Here is a 24,013-nt window from a genome sequence, read left to right on the forward strand (position 1 = left end):
ACTTTTGACACTTTGACTCACACGTGTGTGTGTGCATGTACAATTGAATAATTGCCATGCAACACATTAGCAGCATGAAGGTTGGGGCTGTCCAAATGAACGATAACTGATTGTTTGTCAACGTATTGGCAATCAATCTGTAAATAATACAGCTCAACAATGTACATTTCCGTACTCCTTGAACCAAATTACCTAACGAAACAATGGAACGATATGAAAGAAACACGCGATTTCAATTGCAAAATAATTGATATTTGCGTCGAACATTATATTTCCGATAAACAAAGTCTTATTGTAGTTATCTAGTTACAATCAAAAATGATTGAATCTCTCTGGATTCTAAATTTCTCTTCTAACATGTACATGTACTCAGCCAGTAGCGTTTGATTCGATTTCATAATCGAAATTATTGATGCAACCCTGCACTCTTCGAATGTTTTTTTAGCAACTTTTGTAGGTGACTCGGCCATTTCATATTGATTTGTTAAGGAGGAAACATCAAATACGATCGGAGGTTTGTATCAACTTTTAATTTAATTTTTCTTTTCTTTTTCAGGTCTGGCGAACGAATTTTTGCAATAAATTCATTGAATTCAGTGAATTTATTGCAAAATTGTGAAAATATGAATCGAAGACAACGGTTTAAAAAAAAAGAAGAAATTTTTCGTTTCAATCGGCCATTTTCGACGCGTTCCAAAAAATTCTATTTGAGAATTTCTTCGATTTATATTTTCACATTTCGAATGGAAAATCAATTTTAATTCAAAAACTTTGTTCTCGTTGTCTTCAATTTTTCCTTACGGTAACTGATCACAACGAGAACAATGTTTTTGAATTAAGATTGATTTTCCCTTCCATGTGCATACCCGACATGATGAAGGTATGCGCCAACGGTGTTAGTCTAAGAGATTAACCGCCTCATTCCTTTTAGTTACCCCCCCCCAACTCTTTTTCATTCCCTTTTAAACTCATGGCCTAAATGTGCACCCGACCGATCTTTAGGGCGACCACTAGCTCCCCTCCACCTGCACCGGCGGAACAATGGTCAAGGTTTTTAACCTTGGCTACCGTTACGGTGGAGGCTGCCATATCTCAAATCATTGGTTTCAGGAAACCAATTCTGAAGTTTCCACCGCCTTTAGGTGGAAGCAGAGCAGGGCAGGGAAACATGCACATTACAGTTTTCCCCATTTAGCAAATTCCATGTATGCCACGCATACATTAGGGTATTAGGGATGTAAATTGCATTCGATTTGGTGATGTAAATATGTTTCATTAGTGTGTGGTAATGGAACATATTGACATTGCTAAATCAAATGCAATTTACCTGTAGGGTATGCTAGGCAAGGTAAAAGAAGTAGGAGGTACTGCCTTCAATTTTTTTTTTCCAATTTCTAAATTCAATCTCAGTTTCAGTAGTTCATAGTGAACTGATTTCAAGTTTTAGCTTCACACTGAAACAAAAACGGAATACGAACGTGTGTAGCTTTCATTTGTAAATAATATTGAATTGAACATCGTACCTCCTACATTACCTTATAGTGATAGCGTTAGGCGTATCGCTAACAATAATAAGACAAAACCAAATCATTCCATAAATGAACAGTACACACATTTTGATTGAGTAAAATTTATTTCATTTAACGTTCCATTGACTGGATGGTTCATTTGTCACTTTATTGTTAGCGATTCAGGGAATTAGGATTGAATATGGTCAAAGAAGGTAAGCATAAATTTGATAAAATGCATTGATAAAAACAAAAACAAATCACGTCATCCAATACTTTTTGTCAAGTTACGAATTCTTAAAGTTTCAAGAATCGGCGTCCAAACATCTAATTCCATACAAAATGTGACAAAAATTTGTGGTGAATGTTGTAGCTAATTTCGCCATCTATATGGTTCGAGCGCGTAATCCACATTCATCCCAAATTTAACGCATTTTCTAGTGTGAAAAAGTATTCGTGACGCAATCGATTTCAGTTATAGGTCAGTCACTTATAAGTTATAAGTCACATGGCTATAAGTCATAAGTTATCAGTCGACTACTTATAAAGTAAAAGTTTATAGGTCGTAAGTTTATAAGTTAATACGTTCCAAAGTGTGATGCGTTTATAAGTGATTAGAGAGTTTGCGCACTGTGACATATCTCACTTATAACTTATAATTATAAGTCATGTTTACATGTGTTGTATATGGGAACATGACTTATAATTATAAGTTATAAGTGAGATATGTCACAGTGCGCAAACCTTCTATTAGTGAGACAAAAATCAAAATATAAATTTCGAATAGGGTACGGACCCCAGTATTCGGCATAGTTTAGAATATCGGCCATCTATTGTTTAGAACAATGAAACCCAATGAAACCCATTGTTGTGGCCGATATTCTAAACTATGCCGAATACTGGGGTCCGTACCCTACATCTCTAAATTTTTAATTTTTGCGCGCTAATAGGTGAAATGAAATATCAAACTGTCATTCATAGAATCATAACCTCAACACTATTAACAATGCAATTGTCAAAATAACAAAGAAAAATAAGTTGTGGTTATGGTTCTATGGATAGACATGTCATTTTGTTCGGCTTAACCGTTGCTTGGAGGAAGAAACCAATTGAAAACGTAACAGATTTTGGTAGGTAACTTTGCCAATGTACAATCATGTTAGTGTTCTTCTGCCAAACAAACTACTTTCATTAAGGTGGTAAAAGAATCAAGTAATCTATGGAATTTACATGTAAACTACAGCGTAGTCAGTCAAAATGTAAAACTGTGTTTGTAAAATACAAAGAAATAATGTGTGTATTTGACACAGAGAATTGAGGGTTTGTTTGCTAGAGAGAGTATCGGTTGGAGTTGTATACCTTAAAGCTGTATACTTGGGATGTCACGTGGTATACTCAGTTTGTATGTCAGGTCCAGAATTTATTTTGACAACATGGCGTCAATCACATGTCTTCTGCGACAATTTTTTTTATTAACACTAACATTGGTCAAGTTACCTACCAAAATCTGTTACGTATTCAATTAGCGCAAAAATTAAAATGATGTATTTGAACTTTAAATTTTGTCTTACTAATCACTTATAAATGCATCACACTTTGGGACATATAACTTATAAACTTACGACTTGTAAACTTTTGACCTATAAACTTATGAACTTATAACTTTTACTTTATAAGTAGTCGACTTATAACTTATGACTTATAATAATGTGACTTATAACTTATAAGTGACTGACTTACAACTTATAAATTCGGATTATTACAGTTAAAATCAAAAAATATGAAATTCCGTATAATGTCCCAGCATTTGAGTAGTGCATTAGCATGTAACAATAGTATGTTGTGTTCTACTGTTGACCAAAGTCTTTTGACGACCGAAAATTGGTTCGTGGACGTATAACACATCATGTTTTGTGTCAACCGAGAATTGAAGTAGGCAAATGCACAAAAATCTTAATTTTCATTATAAACAATCACTTATTGTGCACTTTTCAATCTAGTTATCGACGTGGAAATCCGTCGTATTTCAATTCTCGGTGGCACAATAGTTATTTACCAAACTAGTGATGACTGGTTTCGTAAAAAAAACAATTATTACATGTTAAGGCAGTTGAAAGTCTCGACTAAGTGTGAAAAAGTGTTTGTGAAGTGATCATATTCAGTTTCTTACAGTCTTCAACTTTTACAAAGTATCTAAAACATTGTGCCATAGATTTTCTATTGGCTTTAAATTAACAATAATTGTCAATTTTTCGGCAAAAGTGAATTAAGTCATTGATCTAATTGATACTTTGTAAAAGTTTGGAAAGTTTGAAACTGAATATTGAATATAACATCAATATAATGAAAAAACTAATAAAAAAGCAAAAAAAAGAAATTATCGGCAAAATACTGTAGCCGTATAAAAAAGGCATAAAAAACAGCCAGCCAAAAATATTAGGCAAAAAACTTTAGCCGAAAAAAAAGGCATAAAAAACAGCCAGCCAAAAATATTAGGCAAAAAACTGTAGCCGTATAAAAAAAGGCATAAAAAACAGCCAGCCAAAAATATTAGGCAAAAAACTATAGCCTAAACAATAAACCTCAAATTCATCGCTTAATTTAATAATTGTGTCTATGTTTACAGAAATAAATTAACATGAAAAACACAAAGGAATTAAGTTCGGACTCGGACACAGACATTGAGAAACGGCAAAGAAAATGGCAACATCAACGCCAGCAAAAAGGCAATAAAAAACCGAAGAAACGAGGTAAGAAAATCTGTTCACAATGTGCAATTGAAATTGCTAAAAATTCGTAACTTTTTCTTATCAGGTCAAAGCAACGGTAACGGTAACGGCAAAGATTCAGACGATGATTTCGTGTCAACGAAAAAAGTTTACAGTAATTGGAAATAATCTTGATAATGCAAATCCGAAAACTAACAAAAACCATTTAACATTCTAGATTCGCCGCCAAAGCTTCCGAATGTGGCTGCAGTAGGCCGACGAAAGAACGTCATTCCGAAGAAACCACCCGTCAGTAGCAACGTTAACGTTAACGTTCTAGATTCGCCGCCGAAGCTTCCGAATGTGGCTGCAGCTCCGAAGAAACCACCCGTCAGTAGTGCTGCCATAAATGCCGCTCTCCTAAATGCAACGACAAAAGATCGCTCCTCATCGCCAAGTAATGCTACAGCTGCATCTAATCCAGCCATCAATATTACCTCTCACCGAAATACCACGTCCAGCATCATTGGTAGCGGTCGAACAGGTAGTACGCAAGAAGTGGCACATCCATTACCCATTCGACAGTCGCCTCCCCCTATGGAATACGGATCCGAATGGGACACGGATGGAGAAGCAACTATTGCGCAACTAAAACAGATGCAACGGAAACGACCGAGCAAAAAGGCTCACTCCACTTCAACGAAACCTGAAGTGAAGCAGACGCCAGTTCAGTCCAACCGTAAACGTGCTGCATCCACTGATGAGGCTAGTGATGCTGTTGAAGCAACTACGAAACGGTCAACGTCAACGAAACGGTCAAAGGCATCGAAACGGTCAAAGGCAACGAAAACGCAGCAAGACAGTGCAGATGAGGCTGGTGATGCTGATGAAGAAACTACGAAACGGTCAACGTCAACAAAACGGTCAAAGGCATCGAAGCGGTCAAAGGTAACGAAAACGCAGCAAGACAGTGCTGATGAGGCTGGTGATGCTGATGAAGCAACTACGAAACGGTCAACGTCAACGAAACGGTCAAAGGCATCGAAAGCTCAGCAAAGAAAAGACGACGATGAAAATGGCAACCGGGCCGTGATACAAACGCAACTCGAAGAAATCATTTTTCTCGGAAACGTTTTCGATAAATCGATACGCCGATTTACGTGTCCATTTGCCACTTGTAACGTCAATTATTCAACGTTCCTCAATCTAAAGAATCACGTCAAGAAGACTCACGAAGAAACTTTGCAAAAACCCATCGAGACGGACACGAACAATTGGCGACGAATACAGAATGCAAACAACAGATTCGACATCACTACGGTCAAGCAAAAACTGCGTCCTTTAATTATCGACGGTGAAACGATAATTAAGAAGCAAAGAGTACTGGAACCACTAGCGACGGAAAAGACGGAAGTTGCGACGAAAGTGTTCGATATAATGAACAAACAGGCTGTAGAATTGTCCAAACTGGCAATTTTGTTTTCCAGCCTCGTTTACTTCGACGTCTACAACACAATCAGCGACCCAGAAAACGGCAACGAAATCGATCGTATATTCGAAGAAGAGTTCAATTGGAAAGAAATGATTTTGGAATTTAAGCAATTTCAAAGAAATACTGCTAAAGCAAAGAAATCTCGACCGGATAAACACAATACGTTCTTCGATCTCTGCAGAAAGTACGATGTGGAAACGTATTTCACGGAAACGTCCCAAAATGCGTGGAACTCGATTGTGGATACATTTGCGACCAATTTCAAAACGAATATAACCACTCATTTATATTCACGAATAAGGAAATGGTTAGCTTTCAAGCTACGAGATGGGAAAAAGAAGAAGGACGTATGTGGCAAAGAGAATCGAAAGGATATCAACAACAAAATCTACCACACCATCAAATTCCTATTCGATTCGGAAAAATGCACTCAAGCAGAGGAAGTGCAGCACGAGCTAATATGCGAATTGCAGAAAATTTGCCAATTTCCCAATTTCAATCATGGCGGCAGATCGTATTTTGAACGACTTCGATACGATTTTAAAGAGGATGGTGATGACGACTTAGGAAAACCGAAACGGAAACGGAAATGTGCAGCTCCAAAGAAAACCACAAAGAAATCGAAGAAAAAGAAAAAGAAGACACAAAACAATGGCCCACGTCTTAACTGGTTTCAAATGGTTCCAGCAATGGTAAGGTTGCAACGTCGTATATACGAGATCAATTTGTCACGAAAACAAACTTTGATTGATGCCGGCATAATAAAGGAAAAAAAGAAACGGAAACGCAAACGGAAACGCAAACGAAAAAGAAAAAACGAGTCGAAACCAGAACCATCTTCTACTGAAAACAAACGTCAGGCTGGTGGGACGAAAAAGAAACGTGAAATCGATCCAGAGGCAACACATTATGCAAAGCTACCTAATTTCATAGTCGTGCCACAAAACAGCTTCCACACTATGCACTTTCCAATTGACACGAAAGCATTGTTCGACATCCTGAAAAACCTTCCACAATTCAAGGCTATCCTGAATCAGGCCGAATTTTTGGAACTCCAAATCGACGACGATCCAAATAGAAAAACCACGAATCCGTTCTGGTATTTCCTGTTCAACATTCAGAAAATGGAAACGGCAACGAAGAAATTTGGAGGAAGGATTACGACCAACGGCAGCGACGTGTCAATCCAATATTGCAAGCTACGGAAAGAAAAAGAACTCACCAAAGCTGAAATTCTCGAAATGGCAAGCAATAGGAAACGGAAACACGATGTGATTGATTCAGATTCAGAGTCTGAATCGGAAGACGATGATGATGATGATGATGATAACGCAAAGACCATAAAGTAAGTTTACCACATTTAGTCTATGAAATCGCCGAAATACTCACAAAATGATTTTCTGTTTCAACCAGAACCGATCCAGCAATTGTCTCCGCTTTGACGAACATCACCAATATGGAAGATTTGAGTGTTTCTGGTGTCGACTTAGGCGTCCGCAATGTTGCCGCGACAGTAATACGGAAATGGAGCAAATCATCCGACGGCTACGAAGTTCATGAGTCCAATGTGTTGCACAAATCGAAAGATTACCACTATAAAGCAGGTAAGCATCTTCAGACCTTCTCCTGATTTTTTGATTATCTTCAATTGGTTTTAACATTATGAAATTTGACTACAGGATTCGCTAGACGTCAACGAAAAGGCAAGAAACTGCATGGAGAATTCGATGAACGTTACCAGAAGGATAGACAAAGCCAACCCATAGAGCCATCGCAACGATCACCTGATTATATCAAATTTCTGGATTCCAGACTGAAATGGTTCAACGAGGGCACAGCCACATATATGCAACGAGTGGTAACAAACGTAAAGTTCGATAAGTTTCGTTCGACGCAAAAGCAAATGATGGCAATGGCAAAGGAGATTGTTGGCGACATAAACGTTCACGACAAAGCAACGACACAACCGAGCAAAATACGTGTAGTCTTCGTGGGCAACTGTTCAACACCGGCAAATTCAACAATCAAAGGTCATAGGCGGTCACCCGGAAATGCACCAATCGTCCGTTATTTGAAGCAGATCCCGCAAACGTATGTTGACGCCACCATCGATGAATATTGTACAACGAAGAAGTGTAGTCGATGCTACGAAACGCTCGACGATGTAGAGTTTTCTAAAGAACGGCTTAAATTATGCCATAATTGTAAGCTGGCTGAGAATTCCACGTCAACGAATCTAGTATCGACATACCAACGGAAAAAAGTTATCGCAGAAGCAATGATTCCGATCACAGAAGATTATCCCAAACCGACACAGTTCGAGAGGGCGCAACGAGTTGCAATGGAACGAACAAAACGATGGTCGTTTGGCGATAAGATGAGAATGGCTGCGCGTATTAAACTAAAATCAACCACCTACACAGTTAATGCAACGGCAACGCTAAAGCATTTGTATTGGAACCGAGACGGCAACGCAGCACGCAATATAATGCAGTTGGGTCTGTGCCAATACAACGATTGTCTCCCCATTGAATTCAACAAAGACGAGGCATTCCAGCGACCGAAAAAGAAAGATTAACTCAATAAAGAACACCGCGTTCTTCTTGTTCTACGGAACGGAAATGGCCGTAAACGAGGTCGAGAAAAATAATATACATTAGGGGTCTTTCATATGGAAAACCCTGTATATCGACAATCCTGATCCAAAGAATTTCTAAAAACAGTGTAAAATCAACAATATAGGACCTCCATTTTGTAATTTTCTTACGGGCGGCTGTACGTTTCGAAGTTTAGACGAACTTATAAAAAGATCAGTGCATTTTAGAGACATACCGATGCTCAATTTTTTGTTTAGAATAATGTTTTCCGTCGATTAAAAATAACTTATAAAAACTTCAATCCCTCATTATGATACTCAAAAGTGTGCGGAAACGAAAAAGTAATGATGCCACATCGACCCACCCTACTAAACATAGTCTATTTTTGGAAGTGAATTCATAAAAATTCCGATAAATTCTTCAAAAATGTGTACAAATTCTGTTTGCTGTAATTTGTCTAGAAGTGTTCTCTTATATATTCAAGTGTATCATGAAAATATTTAAGCACGAGATTTAAACACTAGAGACACTTTACACAGATGAAGTAACAGATTTAATGATTTGGTCGTCGCTTGCCGTTTCCAAAAGTTTAATCACCCAACATCAGCACAGAACTTATTCAATTCATTGGAAATCTTGCAAAAATACCTCTGTTAAGACAATTCTCTGTAATATATACATGAAGCTTAAGCATACTCGATAATAAATTCCTTTTTCGATAATTTTATATTTCTGGAGAAAATTCAATAAACGTAATTCGTCGGATGTTTACTATGACAACGTTTCACATAATAAAAAAAGCGAAACATGAATTCGCCAAGGTACACAATTTTATAGCAAATCAAACATCATAATGGCTGTTTATGTTTTTTTGTTATTTTATTGTATGAAATGAGCTCACAATATTTTCTGTATTTTCTTTCTTTCTTTTCAACCTTCTCTAGAACATTAAAGAAGGATTTACCGTATTTTGATGTTTATTTGTTACATTTTCGAACAATTATTTTCGAAATATTACGAATTTACTCAGGAACAATTAAATACCTAGAATCAATGCCTTTCTTAGAGCCTTGCTAGAGTCAATTAGAAACTAGGAGTATGAAACATGAAACTGTTCCCACAGTAAATCCAAAGTAAAAATTTTAATAATCTATCACCTTACATTTCATTATCATTGCGTTTCCACTGACTGCACACTTTCGGATATATTAGTCCACCCTAAGTCTTTCAATGTTGTTACATATTTGCAACTATTTCAATTGTATGCTTGATTGATGCGAAATTCGCATTTCATGTCGTATGCGAAAGTTGGTCATTACATGTCAGTTTGCTCCCTGCGAAAATGAAACATTACTTGAAGAATATTTTCGGGTCATTTTACGTGATAATTAACTTTTGCATGGGGTATTCAATAAACCAGAATACATTGGATAATGGATGCTACTACGGGATTCATTAATTCGGAAACAATTTTCTGATACTAGCAAACTTGTTCGATTGTAGTTGTTTACAAGACGAAGCTAAAACTCTACATTCGTCGAAAATACAGTTACCAAAGCTGGTTGTAATGCACTACTTTCGCAGCATCCAATGTTACACTCACGGAATTTTGAAAACCGACACATTTTCTGTTTTGTGGTTTAGTGGTTTTTTGTGTAATCAAAAACTCAAGTAAGACTCAGAAACAGAAAACATGTCGATTTTCAAAATTCCGTGCGTGTACTGTTATTTCATTTCTTATTTTACTAGATCGTATTACTCAGAGTGCAGTGAACCAATCCACACAATTTTGGACGAAGAAGACAACTCGGTAATATTATGGAGAAGTGGAGGTTCGTACATCATAATACATGCTCAGTTTCGTCTCGGATCAACTAACTTCACAGAAAACCTGACTTCCTTTTTTATCCTTAGGAACAAAAATGAGAACTTAGTCAACCACAGAATTGTGGAACATTTTACTTCGATTGGTTTTACGAAAAAAAATTTTACAATTTGATTTAGGAAATTACTAAAAGCAACACAATCTGACAGACGAAGAGTTTAATTAGGAGTACTTCAAACGGTAAGGATGACGAACTGGTGGGCATATTGGCAAATTTTTGCCCTGTGAAAAACATTGTACAAGTATTGCCTGTATAATAGTCTAAAATAGATTTTTTATTTTTTTGAAAAGCCGTTCGGGTTGGGTGTAGTTTGTTAAGTGAACCATGCTTCCAATTTATTTCTCTATAACAACATAAACTGAAGAGCTTTTGCTCCGAAATTGTGCTGTAAAACAAACAGATGTAACATTTAATTAAGATTTTCTCTGTTAATCTGTACGCAACATAGAAGGTGGTGGAAATATCGCAAAAGGGTGGGTCGTGTAGAGAGAATAAAACAACGAAGTATAAGTAAAAATGGTAAAAACAAAAACAAACATAAAAATGTCTAGATATATGAGTATGAATGTATATGTATGTATCACACAATATAACGGACGACGGTACACTATACATATATAGGAAAACGTTCGGTAGGTTACAGGAAAAGTTTAGGAAAATCTTTTGCCACAACCATTCTTATATGAGAGTATGTTGCAACATGAAAAAATTTCGAGCAAAAGAATGTTGTGTCCGTCGCTATTTTTTTTTACTTAAATAGGACCATTTTGCTATTTTGTATTGAAATAGATAAAATTTTATGTCTAGGGTTAATTACGGACACAAAAGTCAAATAAATATTGTAATCAATTTTATATAAAAAGGCCAAGTGCAGTCTGAACCACCGGCTTCACGTGACTTCCGAACCACGCCTCGAAGCATGCAAAATACTCTGTGAGGAAAATTAGGTGCTTAATTAGTATCTCGCCTAAATGTAGGCTTAATACTATGCACACAAATTCATTGCGTTACGTCATACGAGCCATGCTCCCAATGCTGCCAATGCGATATAGTCGCTAGAAAATTCCATGTGGAATTGTCTGACACGGGATTCGAACCCGGATCATTTTGGTGGAAGGCTAGTACGTAACCACTGAGACATCCCGTCCACATGTATGTGAGGTATTATTGCAAAAGTAATACATAGTACTCTGGAGGCAAGCACAATTTTCAATCTTCAGTTGCTGCGCGAAGGTGAAAGCACTCTATGAAGTTTATCGAATGCAGGTATTTTCCATGATATCTAGGTATCATAGACTATCACAGCCCATGTTGCCCCGTAACTATATGACGTCAGCTTTCAAAAAAAAAACTGGTCACCCATCAAAATCCACTGGTGCGGCGGTAATTTTTGTAAACAGTTAGTTCTCTTAAAACTTTTACAGGTTTCTATTTGGTCACCCGTGAACTTTAAAAAAATTTGGACACTGGTTTCCAAAGAATCTCTCATCTGCGTTGATGCTTGCAGCACAAAAATTCTATGCTTGCAAACATCATAATACATTGACCAGAGCACAAGTTTCATTTTTGAGAGGACTATTTCGGCTTTCCAACGAGGGGTAACTCACTTCTAGATTAAATGGATTAAATGGATTAAATGGTATTAAATGGATTTAATGGATTAAATGGATTTAATGGATTAAATGGAATAAAAATTGGATTAAATGGAAAAACTTCATTTTACCAAATAGTGTAAAAGTCTCAAAAATTGTTGATTTTGATCGAACTACTCACTACAACTCATACTACAATGTTTAAAAGCGAAAAAATCCACTTTTAGGAGTTTTTGATGTAAAGTGGATTAAATGGATTAAATGGATTAAATAAATTTAATACCATTTTTCACAAAAAAAACTTTCCTATACCTCACGAGTACTTAAACGAGCTGGGGATCGTGCAAATCTATTTTTCGCAATTACTTTACAAATTTTTCAGGTGGGTAGCCTAATTATTTCGGTAAAACTAAAAAATTTTTTTTGGATTAAATGGATTAAATGGATTAAATGGATTAAATGGATTTAATGGATTAAATGGATTAAATGGAAGTGCGTCACCCCTCGCTTTCCAATGTATTTTCCGTTTCTGCCGGAGCTTCATCTGTTATCAATAACAACTTCAGGAATAAGCAACAAGCTCTGAGTAACGCAGTCTTATTTAGAAAAAAAAAGTTCAATAAAATGAAGTAAAAGATTTGTAATACGCCAAAGAAATGCTTATGTGTGAGACTAGGAATCCATTATATTCTATTCTAGCACTTTAACGTTGATGCTTGGTAAATATTGACAGTGACCTGCACTAGCGCACAGTTATTTTTTCTTGACCCGGCTTTCGACCGACTTTTCCGTTCCAGACGGTCATTGATTGCTATATTATTCATTTTAACCGCCGATCGCTAATTACGATATGAATATGTTACTTCATGTAGTCATGCTATGTGGTCACGGACGTGGTTAACATGTGAAATTGTTGCAAGCATTTTATTATGACTGCAAGCACATTATGCTACAAGATGTACAAGAACATTACAGGAAGTCCTGTTCCGATTTGGTGAGTTTACTGGCATAATTAATGGTAGAACAATTGGACAAATTTAATCCACTGGTTCGAATTAAAATACAGTTCCAAGTGGTAAAATGTGCTCGTATGTGGAACCATACGGTACAAAAAACAAGTAAATTGATTTTAGCATCCGATGCTCAACTTGGTTTCAAATGAGCTCCATTACAGAAAATGTGAAGAAAAAAAATCTCCTCACCCAGAATTTAAGTGTCTTATTTCTAAATCTGGGTTCTACCGCCATACCAAATCCTTAAACAAATATCAAAGTTACATATTTCACATGCAAATAAATATTTGAACTTGCCAGTCGCATCCACAGTAAATATTGAGTTTCCGGAGCTTTTACCCCTCGAGCTAGTGTTGCCATTTATTTATTATTTATTGAAAATATTTTACTTCGAAGGATGGTGGTAAATGCGAGAGGTCATTTCAGATATTACCTTTCATAAATGATACCTTATACCTTTGCATCGTTTTGACCTAACTACACCTACGCTCGCTTCTCATATATACCAACAAAATTGTGTGTGACGCTTGGAGAACCCATCTACCTAGCATAGAATGCCATTTATGACTGCCTGCTTGAGTTTATTTTTATCACATTTTAAATTGTTTGGTGCTGAAATTTCTTGGAATTCGTTCAGTCATACGATTGGCTTCAAAGCTCTAAAGAAATTTGTAAATCCTCAAATCCTGTAAACTCAAAAATGCCGTGAAAGGTGGTTTAAGTCTTTTGCCATTTCATTGGAATTTCCCGAGAATTTTTTCACCAGTAGAAGCCCTGAGGCTATTTATTCTTCTAGTTTAAGTAAATATTTCTCTTATTACAAGCACATGCCTAACATGGCAAGGTCACTATTGAGTTAGTTACATGTCGATGAAATATTTTCTAAAATGTCAGCAGAGTCAACAAGGAAGATGAACTAAAAGTCAACTGGTAATAAGCGAATATTTTTTTTCAACAAACTTTCCATAAAGTTGTACAAACGGAGGTGGCACGGTATAAGGTTGATTTTGTGTGTACTCAAGAACATATTATTATGATGATAAATATGTGTATTTTAATGTGGGAAAACGTTTGCCGACGTTTGCTCTGGCTGGTAGAGGTATAGTAGATGAAACATTCCTCCTTACCCATATATGCCCAGAGATTAAACAGAGTATAATTTAGTGTTCCACATTCCGCTACTCTATACACAATTTTGGCAGTTCTGCTGTATAATTTGCCTCTGCACAAAATGAGTGTTACATGCGAAAAGAACCACTGTTTAAGGTTGAATGTACATAATATTAAATTTCCAAAATGTTTCCCGGTAATATGTGTGCTCTATTGCTGGGAAAAAGGAAAATGGTTATGGTGTACATTTTATGTCGCCGATAAGTATGCAAAATGTTCTATGTAAACATTTGCTCGACATGATCCCAAAAACTAAATCATCTGCAGCGGCAAAGCAAGAAAATATATTTTAATGGGTGTATGAAAACACCTGGGGAAAGTGGAAACTTTTTAATTGTACATTTATGTTATTTGTTCCACGGAGAACATCCATTGCTCCATTTCTGAGTCACGGGAATTTATTGTTCAGTTTAGTTCGCAACAAACTTTCCGTTAAAATTTCAATTACAAATTCCTATTTGCAGAAGGTCAACAAACGAAGTTGCGGCTTAGTTGTACTAGTGACACATTGGCAATTATGTTTTTATGCCTCAGACTTAGAAGTGGGCTGAATGTTCGAGGCTTGTTTTATCAATGGAGCAGTAATGGAAATAGCAGATTGTCATATGTTATCGACAGGGACGACAAAAATAAGTGATAAAGTGATAAGTGATAAGTGATACTATGTTTCAACTAATGAAGTAAAAGATTTTAAATCGAAATTTTAAAATCAAATGGAGTAGCAGATTCGTTAGTGCACTTTAGGTAGTTTTTTCTAGGTGAAAGAACAGATTACAACACGCGGGGGGATATTTTGTCCGGAAGTTATTTTGTCAGGGTTATTTTGTCCGGAGTTATTTTGTCACAATTATAGTCGATCTGAATTCGCACGATGTACTCAATATACTCGAGAAAAGTCCATATACTCGTAAAAAGTCGAGAAATACTCGACATACTCGAATGTCTTCCAGATATACTATAATAAAGTCAAGATATACTCGAATATTGTCGATGTCCTCGAATATTGTCGATGTCTTCGAATATAGTCGATGTCATCGAATATTGTCTATGTCATCGAATATTGTCGATGTCATCGAATATTGTCGATGTCATCGAATATTGTCGATGTCATCGAATATTGTCGATGTCATCGAATATTGTCGATGTCATCGAATATTGTCGATTTCATCGAATATTGTCGATGTCATCGAATATTGTCGATGTCATCGAATATTGTCGATGTCATCGAATATTGTCGATGTCATCGAATATTGTCGATGTCATCGAATATAGCCGGCATCCTCGAATATAGTTGATGTCATCGAATATAGTCGATGTTCTCGAATATAGTCGATACATACTCGAAAATATACTCGGAATATACTCAGTATACTAGAATATGGTCGGAGATATATAATAGATCTGTGAAAGAGTTATGTGCACTAGTGGTCGGAATAAATAACATAAAAAGATTCTAAAATTTTTGTTTTCTTATAATTCAATTACGACCTGCGATGTTGTCGTTTGTGCACGTTTTTAAACTAGATTTTTACCCACGTTTCTAAACGTTTGGTCGACTCTCAACGCTCACAAACTAAAAAGCAATCAGTTGTCTTTGATGGAAAACTTGCAAAGTTTTATTTTTTAACTTATCACTTCGACTGGAAACCTTCGAAACTTATGTTGGGTCGACTCAACTGAGAGTTGCGAATGTATACATATAATGTACATTTTATCATCTTTTATTGACGACGACATCAACAATAAGACGAATGATCTATGGTCAGTGTTCTTCTATTCATTGTAATTAACGTACAGCAAAACTAACGACGTGCAAGATTTGTTAAGAGCATACTTCAAACAATAGAAGTAACAGAACGCACAATGGGCCCGATGGTGGCCTGCGTGCATGTCCTACTAGGGAGATAAGGACATCTATTTTTAATTAAAAAAAAAAAACAGATTTAATGTTTACGTGCATGTGCATGCGCGCTGCGCATGTGAAAGATTAATGAAGCGAAAAAATTTCATGCAGATCCTGCAAACATGTTTGCAATCGAAAGCTTCATCCATATTCGAAAGTTGCGAAAGTTGAAGCTAATTAGATCGAAAATTCAAATTTCCAATTTTACGAAATTTTCAGACGAATATTTTATAAAGCACAACCAGATATATATGTTCCACTGTCCAGCTTGGTAGTTTTCTCCCCACATTAACCCAATTAAACTAACTGAAACGAATATTTACTCAAAAGTTTACTTTGGATTAATCGCGATAAATTTTCAATATGTACCGACTGGGTTTGTAGTGTGTAATTTTCAATATCAGCCCGCAAACACGATACACAACTTGCTATTCACTTCCAAATAAAAAATGTATTTAAAGCGATGTTTTTACTAGCTGTTGGAAAATTTTTGGCCATATGCCAGCCGACCAATGCTTTTAAATATTTTTTTTTCTCCATCCCTGTACTATTACCTATCGGGATAGGTAATGCTGGTGATAGGGTAGCCCTCATTTTGAAATAGCATCCACTCGTTGTAGACAATCTTTTACAGACATCGAATTTGATGCAAGTATTTTTTGATATCAAATCTTTTACTTCATAACTTTAACGTGAAATTTGCTCTATATGAGACCGCGTTAGTTTTTTTTTGCATTTTGTAGTTGTCACTGTCCATGACAGACGATTAAATGTTAAGTTCGAATATATTGGAAAATTTCTATTAAAAATGCAATTCAATGAATTTTACAGTTTTTCTTTTTCAAATAATTTCTCCACTATGAATGTTGTGTAGTTTTTCGATTTCCGTTCCAACCCATAGCATGGTGTAACATTGTGCAGCTCTATATTATATGCAATAATGGCAGAAAAAAACTTACTGACTTTCAAAATTAATGCAGGCAAAGGCATTATATTGAGATAAATATTTACCAACATTTTCAATTAAATAATTTTTACAATATTATGGTTTTGTGCTACAGAAAATATTTACCATATTCGGTCTGGGGCTTTTTTTTTCACCGGAGTAATAAACTTTAATCCACAAAATTATTAAACATTTTTCAGACCTAAAAGCTCTCCTTTAAATAATGTTTTAATTCGGTTGATGAACGTTCTCGTAAAAAACCTTTTTTTCGAAAATGAATTACATTAATCCATAAAGTTCCAGGAATGTTTTCCATTTGGCTTAATAATTTCGTACGAATTTTAATGGTTTTTTTTTCGTTATAAATTAAATTAACATCATTATAGATAGATCATCATATTACTGTATGTAAATATAAGTTGCTGTGAGCGCAATAGTAATTCGGCTTTGATGCGTATTAAACAAAAGTATATCGATTTCAATTACCATAATTGACATGTGGTCAAAATGTATCAGTGTCGAAAAAAGCCCCGATTATCATTTGATATAAAATAGTTATTTATGCAACAAGTGATAAACGTCACATCGTGTGACAAAAACACCCAATTTCTTAACATTTTCTGCAACCAGATGCGAAAAGTGACCTTTTGAAATGCAAAACGTATAGCACTAAATGAAAGATTCTGTGTGGTTGTTTTATTTACGCTTCAAAAATTGTTTCACTGCGATTATATATCTCCATAGTCAAATGGTTAGAGATGTTGCTCGATAAACATTGGGTTTCGGTGTCGGGGGTTCGAAATTTAGTCAGCGGATGATTTTTATTTACGGTTAGTGGTTTAATTGCAGCTATAAAATTTATTACGTAGTGTGCATCGGGTAATTCCAGCCAATTTGAGACTTTTCGAAATATTTTCACCAAATGAAAACCGATTTCAGTAAGCTTTTTTTCCTTTTTTCCGCGTCGTTTAAGCCACATATTAGGAACTCCAGGGTTAGTTGCGTTACAAATTTCGTCATTTGTGAGGCATAAAGTGAGCTGTGTTGGCTATGTTTTGCGGTAACAAATCTATAAATTTTCTAATACTCAGGAGACCCAGTGCTTTCATGCCATCAAGAATTGGAATGGTTAGCCTGCGAAGTGTGACTTGTGTGATCGAAGAAGTCAGCGGTTAGTTGCCTTACACGTTTATGACTTTTCGAAATATTTTCACCAAATGTAAACTGATTTCTGTAAACTTTTTTTTCCCTGAAAGCTATGGTCAAGACGCGCATTTTAAGCCCAATATCAGGTTGGTAACCTAACATTTGTGGGAGATACATCTATAAAAGTGATATTTTTCGGTGGTCATTAATAGCCAGAAATTTTTTTGTGGACCAACCACAGAAAATGATGCTTTGGCTCAGAACCGTTTAAAAAAATGGTTACAAAATTTTTCGAGGTAACCCAGACGAGTCAAAATTCGAGAATGACACTTATCACCAGTGGGAAGCTGATTTCACCTACTTCATTCACCCAGCTAACCTGATCGAGTTATTTTTCTCGTGAAGTGATATGCTGCAGCTTTCGAATGACACCGATCTTCAGTTTTTATATGAAAAAATGTAATTTCGGCAACGCACCCATATACGTTAGTCCGTTGAAAATTTAAAATGCAAAGTGACAAAAGATAGTAAAACAAAACGTTGTGTACTCCATAGCACTCGTCTTAGCACGAACACTAATTTTTCCAACAAGTGTACGTGTTCTATTGCATGATTTGTTGTGTTTATGTTCACGCCAAGAAGTCATGCCTCCTGTCTTTACGAGAGAAATGGAAGGCCTATTCTGGAATTGCATAAGGAGCAGAGTTGTGATCGATCACATTCACGATATTCTCATAGCAGAGTGCGTTGAAATTTTTTCAATTCTTTTGTGCATCCACTGATTCACCTAAAATTAAACTCAAAATGCCTCTAATTTTAAACGGCGAAAATTTCCTATTCTTCTCACAACATCATTTGCTTCCACAGGTTAACAAAATGTATTGAAAACCAGGCAACGATAAATATTATGTGTTCAGTTCAAGCATACGAGTATACCCTTGACAAGGGAAGCGAATACTCATAATGTAAGGTAAGTACCATAATATCTCTTTGTATTGTTTGACAAATATCTCAAATATTTCAATAAAATTTCAATGAAATCTTAATAAAGTAAATTTAATAAATAGCATCACGAAATCAGGGACGTATTTACGTGGACATATACCTGGAAATGTGGAGTCATTGTTGCTTTTTTAGTTTAATTATTTAAAAATAATTCTCAGAACGTTTTCATGGTTCGGATTAACGTTCTGATTCATTGTTTTTTTTTGCGTCAACGTCAAATCTAGTACTTCGCCAATTTTAATATTTGTTTTTTTAATAGTGGAAAACGATAGCCAGATGTTTTTTGTCAATGCTGTTAACCGATGCCTAGACGTTTGTACGTGTGGTATATGTGAATGTAATGAGAAAAAACTTTATAAAGCAAGAGACATATCTGTGAGTATGTGTATCTAGTTCTAACTCGCTTCAGGATTGTGTGACGGGCGGTCAGTGAACTTTACATTACAGATCAAAATGTTTACCATTCGATGAGACCCCTGAAAACATCATCTAACTACGACCCTGCCCAAATTTGTTATACCCTAATGCTCAACTTAATAAAGTAGCATATAGCATATAATACGTTTGTTCTATCACGTGCTATTCAGATTTAGTTGCTATGGTTGCTGGTCTGGGATTGGTGTTAATTATGACTTCCACAACACAAAGCCAGTTTTTGGTGAAATTTCTTATATTAAATTCGTTTGCCATATATCAATCCAGGAATTTGTGAAATTTCTCCCGGAATTCTCTTCTATACTACACGGGGCTGCATGTTTCTTAATCCATTCCATTTATACAATGAGAAACTATACATTCCTTATGAAAATGGGAGTAATGAATTACAACCATTTTAAAATTTTCTGTCGCATTTATATATTCGTTTTCCCTGTGTACCCCATATTCAACAGAGTAGAAAAGCCCCAACCTTAGTTTAAATACAAAAAAAAAATATTCATTTCCTTAAGCACCTCTCATATATAATGTAGGTACAAGAGATACGTTATGTTTACGATATAAAATGATATGTTTTTATTTTCTGGTATTACAATAACCAACAACAAATAACAACAAAAATACCAGGAAAAAAATATAAAAAAAGGAAACAAGAAATTGTTCCATCTATTAAAAAAAACGAGAAAGAAAAGTCTTGCGATGAGGGTACCGGGGATAGAATTTTTGCAAAGTGAAGATAAGTAAGTAGATAGCATTGACGAAGCGGGAACTGTGGTTGAATTGATTGAAACGTGCTTACGAAGAAGGATATAATGAAGTTCCTTGTCTACACTAAGCTGGTATTTTTTAATGGTTTGCCAACTATATTCAAAAGCAAAAATTGAGGAAGATACACATAGTCTGTAGCAACAGAGAAATTCCAGCCACAGTCTGTGAACAATAGGATTTAATTGATGTGAAAGTATTGTTGCTTCTACGAAAGGATTGGTGACATACAAAAAAGACGTCCAACATTCAGTGTTGCCATACAGATTTAAAATCGTTGATTACTTCATAATTATGCAAATGTAACTTCTCCAAGAGCATATTTCTTTGCTAGACAGAGCTAGCAACACTGAATCTTGAACCTCCTTTAAATATGTTCCCATTCCTTTTCGGGAATCCAGGTAGTTCAATCGGTGGACCGATGTAGACTCCATAAGTCATGGGTTCGAATCCCGTGTCAGACATAGTTCATAGGATTTTTACTAATCGTAAATGATTAGTCTCTGATGTTAGTTAACAATTAGTTAAGAAAAATCAAGATTCTGAACACAATTCTCATACGTCAGCTAGCGACATCTATGTTCTAATAGCTCAATCATACGGTTTACAATTCACAACAATATTATCAATATGGGTTTGCACAAAAGGTCCATTTGCGGCTCAGATGCTTGGAAAGCATTGCCATTTATTACCATCTTATACTGTTCTATCTTCGATCGCCTGAATGATCTTACTTTACTTCAATTACACAATTTAGCTCAATTCATCCAGTATTTTAAACAGCAATTTCATCCAATTTTACGCACACTTAATACGAGTATAAAAATACAATTTCTAATCCCAACAAATAAAGGGAGGTCATTTATCTTAGCTTCACAACTTAATCCCTGACGTAAATACCCCAAGTTATGTCACCGAGTTTGAATAGTTGGCAATGTATAATACAAAGTATCCGCATACTATAAAAAAAACCAACCATGGAATGTTCCTAAATCATGCTGAACTTTCGTGTTCCCTCACGAAGTTTTTCATCCTTTTAAAATTTTCGTTCCCAAAAGCCACACACATACTCGCATTATTTTAAGATGAACCATATTCGGAATATTCCCTTTTTCGGAAAAAGTAGCAAAAAAAGATGTTTGAAATTTCTTCCCTTTTTCCGTTTACGGAAAGTAAAAGAAAGGAAAAAAAAATTGTTCGTTAAATATAAAGGACATCCACATTTCATAGCCGAAGGTTGTTTTTGCATACTTTAACACAAGGTTCAAATATCTATGGCATGAAAGAAGCAAACGACAATTTTTTTCTTCTTTCGGAAAAGCAAAACAAAAGGGACAGGAAATTATTATTTATTACAAACCGTATTACAGAATTTAATGTGCGTTAACATATAATTGTTTTGAATTTTTCAACTGGCTAATTTATGGTGCACGTTTTCGTCCGGATTATTCCCGGGAGGGCTGGAAGGACCTTTCCGTTTTTCGAAACACTTTCTCAGCGATTCGGATACGATAAACGTTCAATTGCAGCGATTGTATGAAGCGTACAACTTATTAACAATGATCGTCTCAAAATCGTTTGCCAAAATTGTGTACAAGATTAATATGCTTGTTTTCAGCACGATGGAATTTATTGCAATTTATATTAAGTTACAGTTGTGTTCATGTCGGATAACATTAATTATACTCCATGATGTCACTTGAATTTTACAATGTAATACATGTCACATGATGTACATACATATCTCTGAGATATTTACCATTCTTTTAACAATTGAATATTGCATTCAGACTCTCAGCGATGAAAAAGGAAACGGAGAGGTCTATCCACTCCTGGAAGGCTTACAGCGACAGCGACCAATTATATCAACTATTTACTAAATTTTTTATGAATCCAGATAAATTAAAAACCAAATCTAACAAATACTGATAAATCCTACAAGAGCAAAGAGCATTAGAACTAACGTCGCGTCATCTGTTATCGACAATAAGGAATAAATAAGCGATATACTCTGATTTGCTTATATAGAAAATTGTATGGCACGACAAGTATACAACAAATAAAGTAAAAGATTTGGTATCAAACACTATGAGATATGGTTTAAACAATAGAAGGGATGATGCGTTTGACTTTTCTAAATTATTCCATAGACTGTAAGTCAGGGTCTTATGCCGGAAAATACTCTAAAATGTTTGTATAAAAGGTTGTATGAAATGTTAAGAAAAACGGAATTGTTTGTCCCAATATTTTGCTTGTAAACACGATAACTTGAGTAATTATCAACCAATTACCAATTTTATTTTTTTAATCGACGCAGAATTGAATTCGTGAGGTTAATTTCGAAGATGGTCTACGTGGGAAGTAGGATCTGGAAGTTATTCCAGGAAAATAGTATTTTCCACTGTTGGAAATTCAATTAATCGAAAAAGATTACTTTGATGAAATTTGATTTTGTCGGTTAGTTATATCCAGTTATCACGGTGATAGTCAGCTATCACGGTGATAGTCAGCTATCACGGTGATAGTCAGCTATCACGGTGATAGTCAGCTATCACGGTGATAGTCAGCTATCACGGTGATAGTCAGCTATCACGGTGATAGTCAGCTATCACGGTGATAGTCAGCTATCACGGTGATAGTCAGCTATCACGGTGATAGTCAGCTATCACGGTGATAGTCAGCTATCACGGTGATAGTCAGCTATCACGGTGATAGTCAGCTATCACGGTGATAGTCAGCTATCACGGTGATAGTCAGCTATCACGGTGATAGTCAGCTATCACGGTGATAGTCAGCTATCACGGTGATAGTTGGCTATAGTCAGGGATAGTCAGGTGACAGTCAGCTATCACGGCTAACAACGAATGTCAATGGGATACTCAACAAAAGACTTAATGTAAATTGGATAGGATTCAATGTTCATGGTTTTTGGATTTGGAATACTGACGCTAAGACTCTGAGTAAACGATGGATCAATGGACGAAATTTCTTTTCTTACACAGATAATCCGTAGACCCTCTAAACCCCTGTGCGGCTTTCTTAAGTCGACAGGTAAAAAAGTTTATTCTCATTGCGAGATGTATCAGAGAAAGTCGTAGAACGAAGACGCTCGAAATGTCCTCTTAGTTGCGGTTCCTATAGGAACGTATACGTTATTCATTCGCATAGAATGGGGCATATTTTTACTTTGATTTTTTCCCCAAAAATCCTGACCCGATGATGCACGCACATGTACATGGTCCAAAGAATTCATTACAGCAATAAGAAAAATTCATTTTTTCTGGGTTGCATAAAGGATTATTGATTTTCGTTGTAGTTGAGTGAGCTTGCGTGCAACGCTGAAAAATTTGATTTGTCAGAATCTGTGGGTCTAGAAATATCAGATCGAACATAACACAAAAATGTGATGATTCATTACATTTTGTAACTGTAAGTGTGAGAGTCTCGGGTGATCGCTTTCTTCGAAGCCAAAAATTGGATGTTTTTGCTGGAGCGAAAAAGTTATAAAATAATGTAGAAAAAACCTTTTTTGAAGTGTTGTTCCCTAGATAATGTTTGTGCAGAAAATGTGCTTATCAGATAACATCCTCTAAACATTGACGTCGACAAAGTATGGTCTACAGAAGTTGCGGAAAATTACAAGAGATGTCATAATATTACAGAAATTATACGTTATACGTATAATATGGCGAGTTCTCACGTTGAACTCTTTAATATAATTTAAAATTATCAAAAAATCAAAATTCGAAGCATTACGTTTAGAGCATCAAAGTTAATATGGATGTACAATGTCAAATTTTTTGCTCGATGAACGACACGATCCACGCAGATGTACTGAAAATTTATA

General features: G+C 35.7%; 1 protein-coding gene and 1 long non-coding RNA gene across 2 annotated transcripts; one reads left to right on the top strand and one right to left on the bottom strand.

The window, feature by feature from the left end:
- Positions 1-4,107: 4,107 nt before the first annotated feature.
- LOC119072119 lies at positions 4,108-8,286 on the top strand. The gene is made up of 5 exons (XM_037177259.1): positions 4,108-4,258; positions 4,323-4,391; positions 4,455-7,053; positions 7,122-7,312; positions 7,388-8,286. The coding sequence occupies exons 1-5, from the start codon at positions 4,147-4,149 to the stop codon at positions 8,284-8,286; spliced, it is 3,870 nt and encodes a 1,289-aa protein (XP_037033154.1). The 5' UTR covers positions 4,108-4,146.
- A 171-nt stretch (positions 8,287-8,457) lies between these two features.
- Positions 8,458-23,132, bottom strand: LOC119072171. The gene is made up of 3 exons (XR_005086798.1): positions 23,122-23,132; positions 13,618-13,627; positions 8,458-8,621 (listed from the first exon to the last, which is right to left on the bottom strand). It is a non-coding gene; the product is annotated as an uncharacterized LOC119072171 (long non-coding RNA).
- Between the last annotated feature and the right edge of the window lie 881 nt (positions 23,133-24,013).

This window comes from Bradysia coprophila (genome assembly GCF_014529535.1).
Source record: "Bradysia coprophila strain Holo2 chromosome IV unlocalized genomic scaffold, BU_Bcop_v1 contig_81, whole genome shotgun sequence".
NCBI classification, from domain to species: Eukaryota; Metazoa; Arthropoda; class Insecta; order Diptera; family Sciaridae; genus Bradysia; species Bradysia coprophila.

Excerpts from the sequence above, each read along its gene's own strand:
- LOC119072119 (XM_037177259.1), top strand. The coding sequence starts at position 4,147 with ATGAAAAACACAAAGGAATTAAGTTCGGACTCGGACACAGACATTGAG. Across the intron at positions 4,259-4,322 it reads TAAAAAACCGAAGAAACGAG|GTCAAAGCAACGGTAACGGT; the intron begins GTAAGAAAATCT and ends TTTTCTTATCAG. Across the intron at positions 7,054-7,121 it reads GATAACGCAAAGACCATAAA|AACCGATCCAGCAATTGTCT; the intron begins GTAAGTTTACCA and ends TGTTTCAACCAG.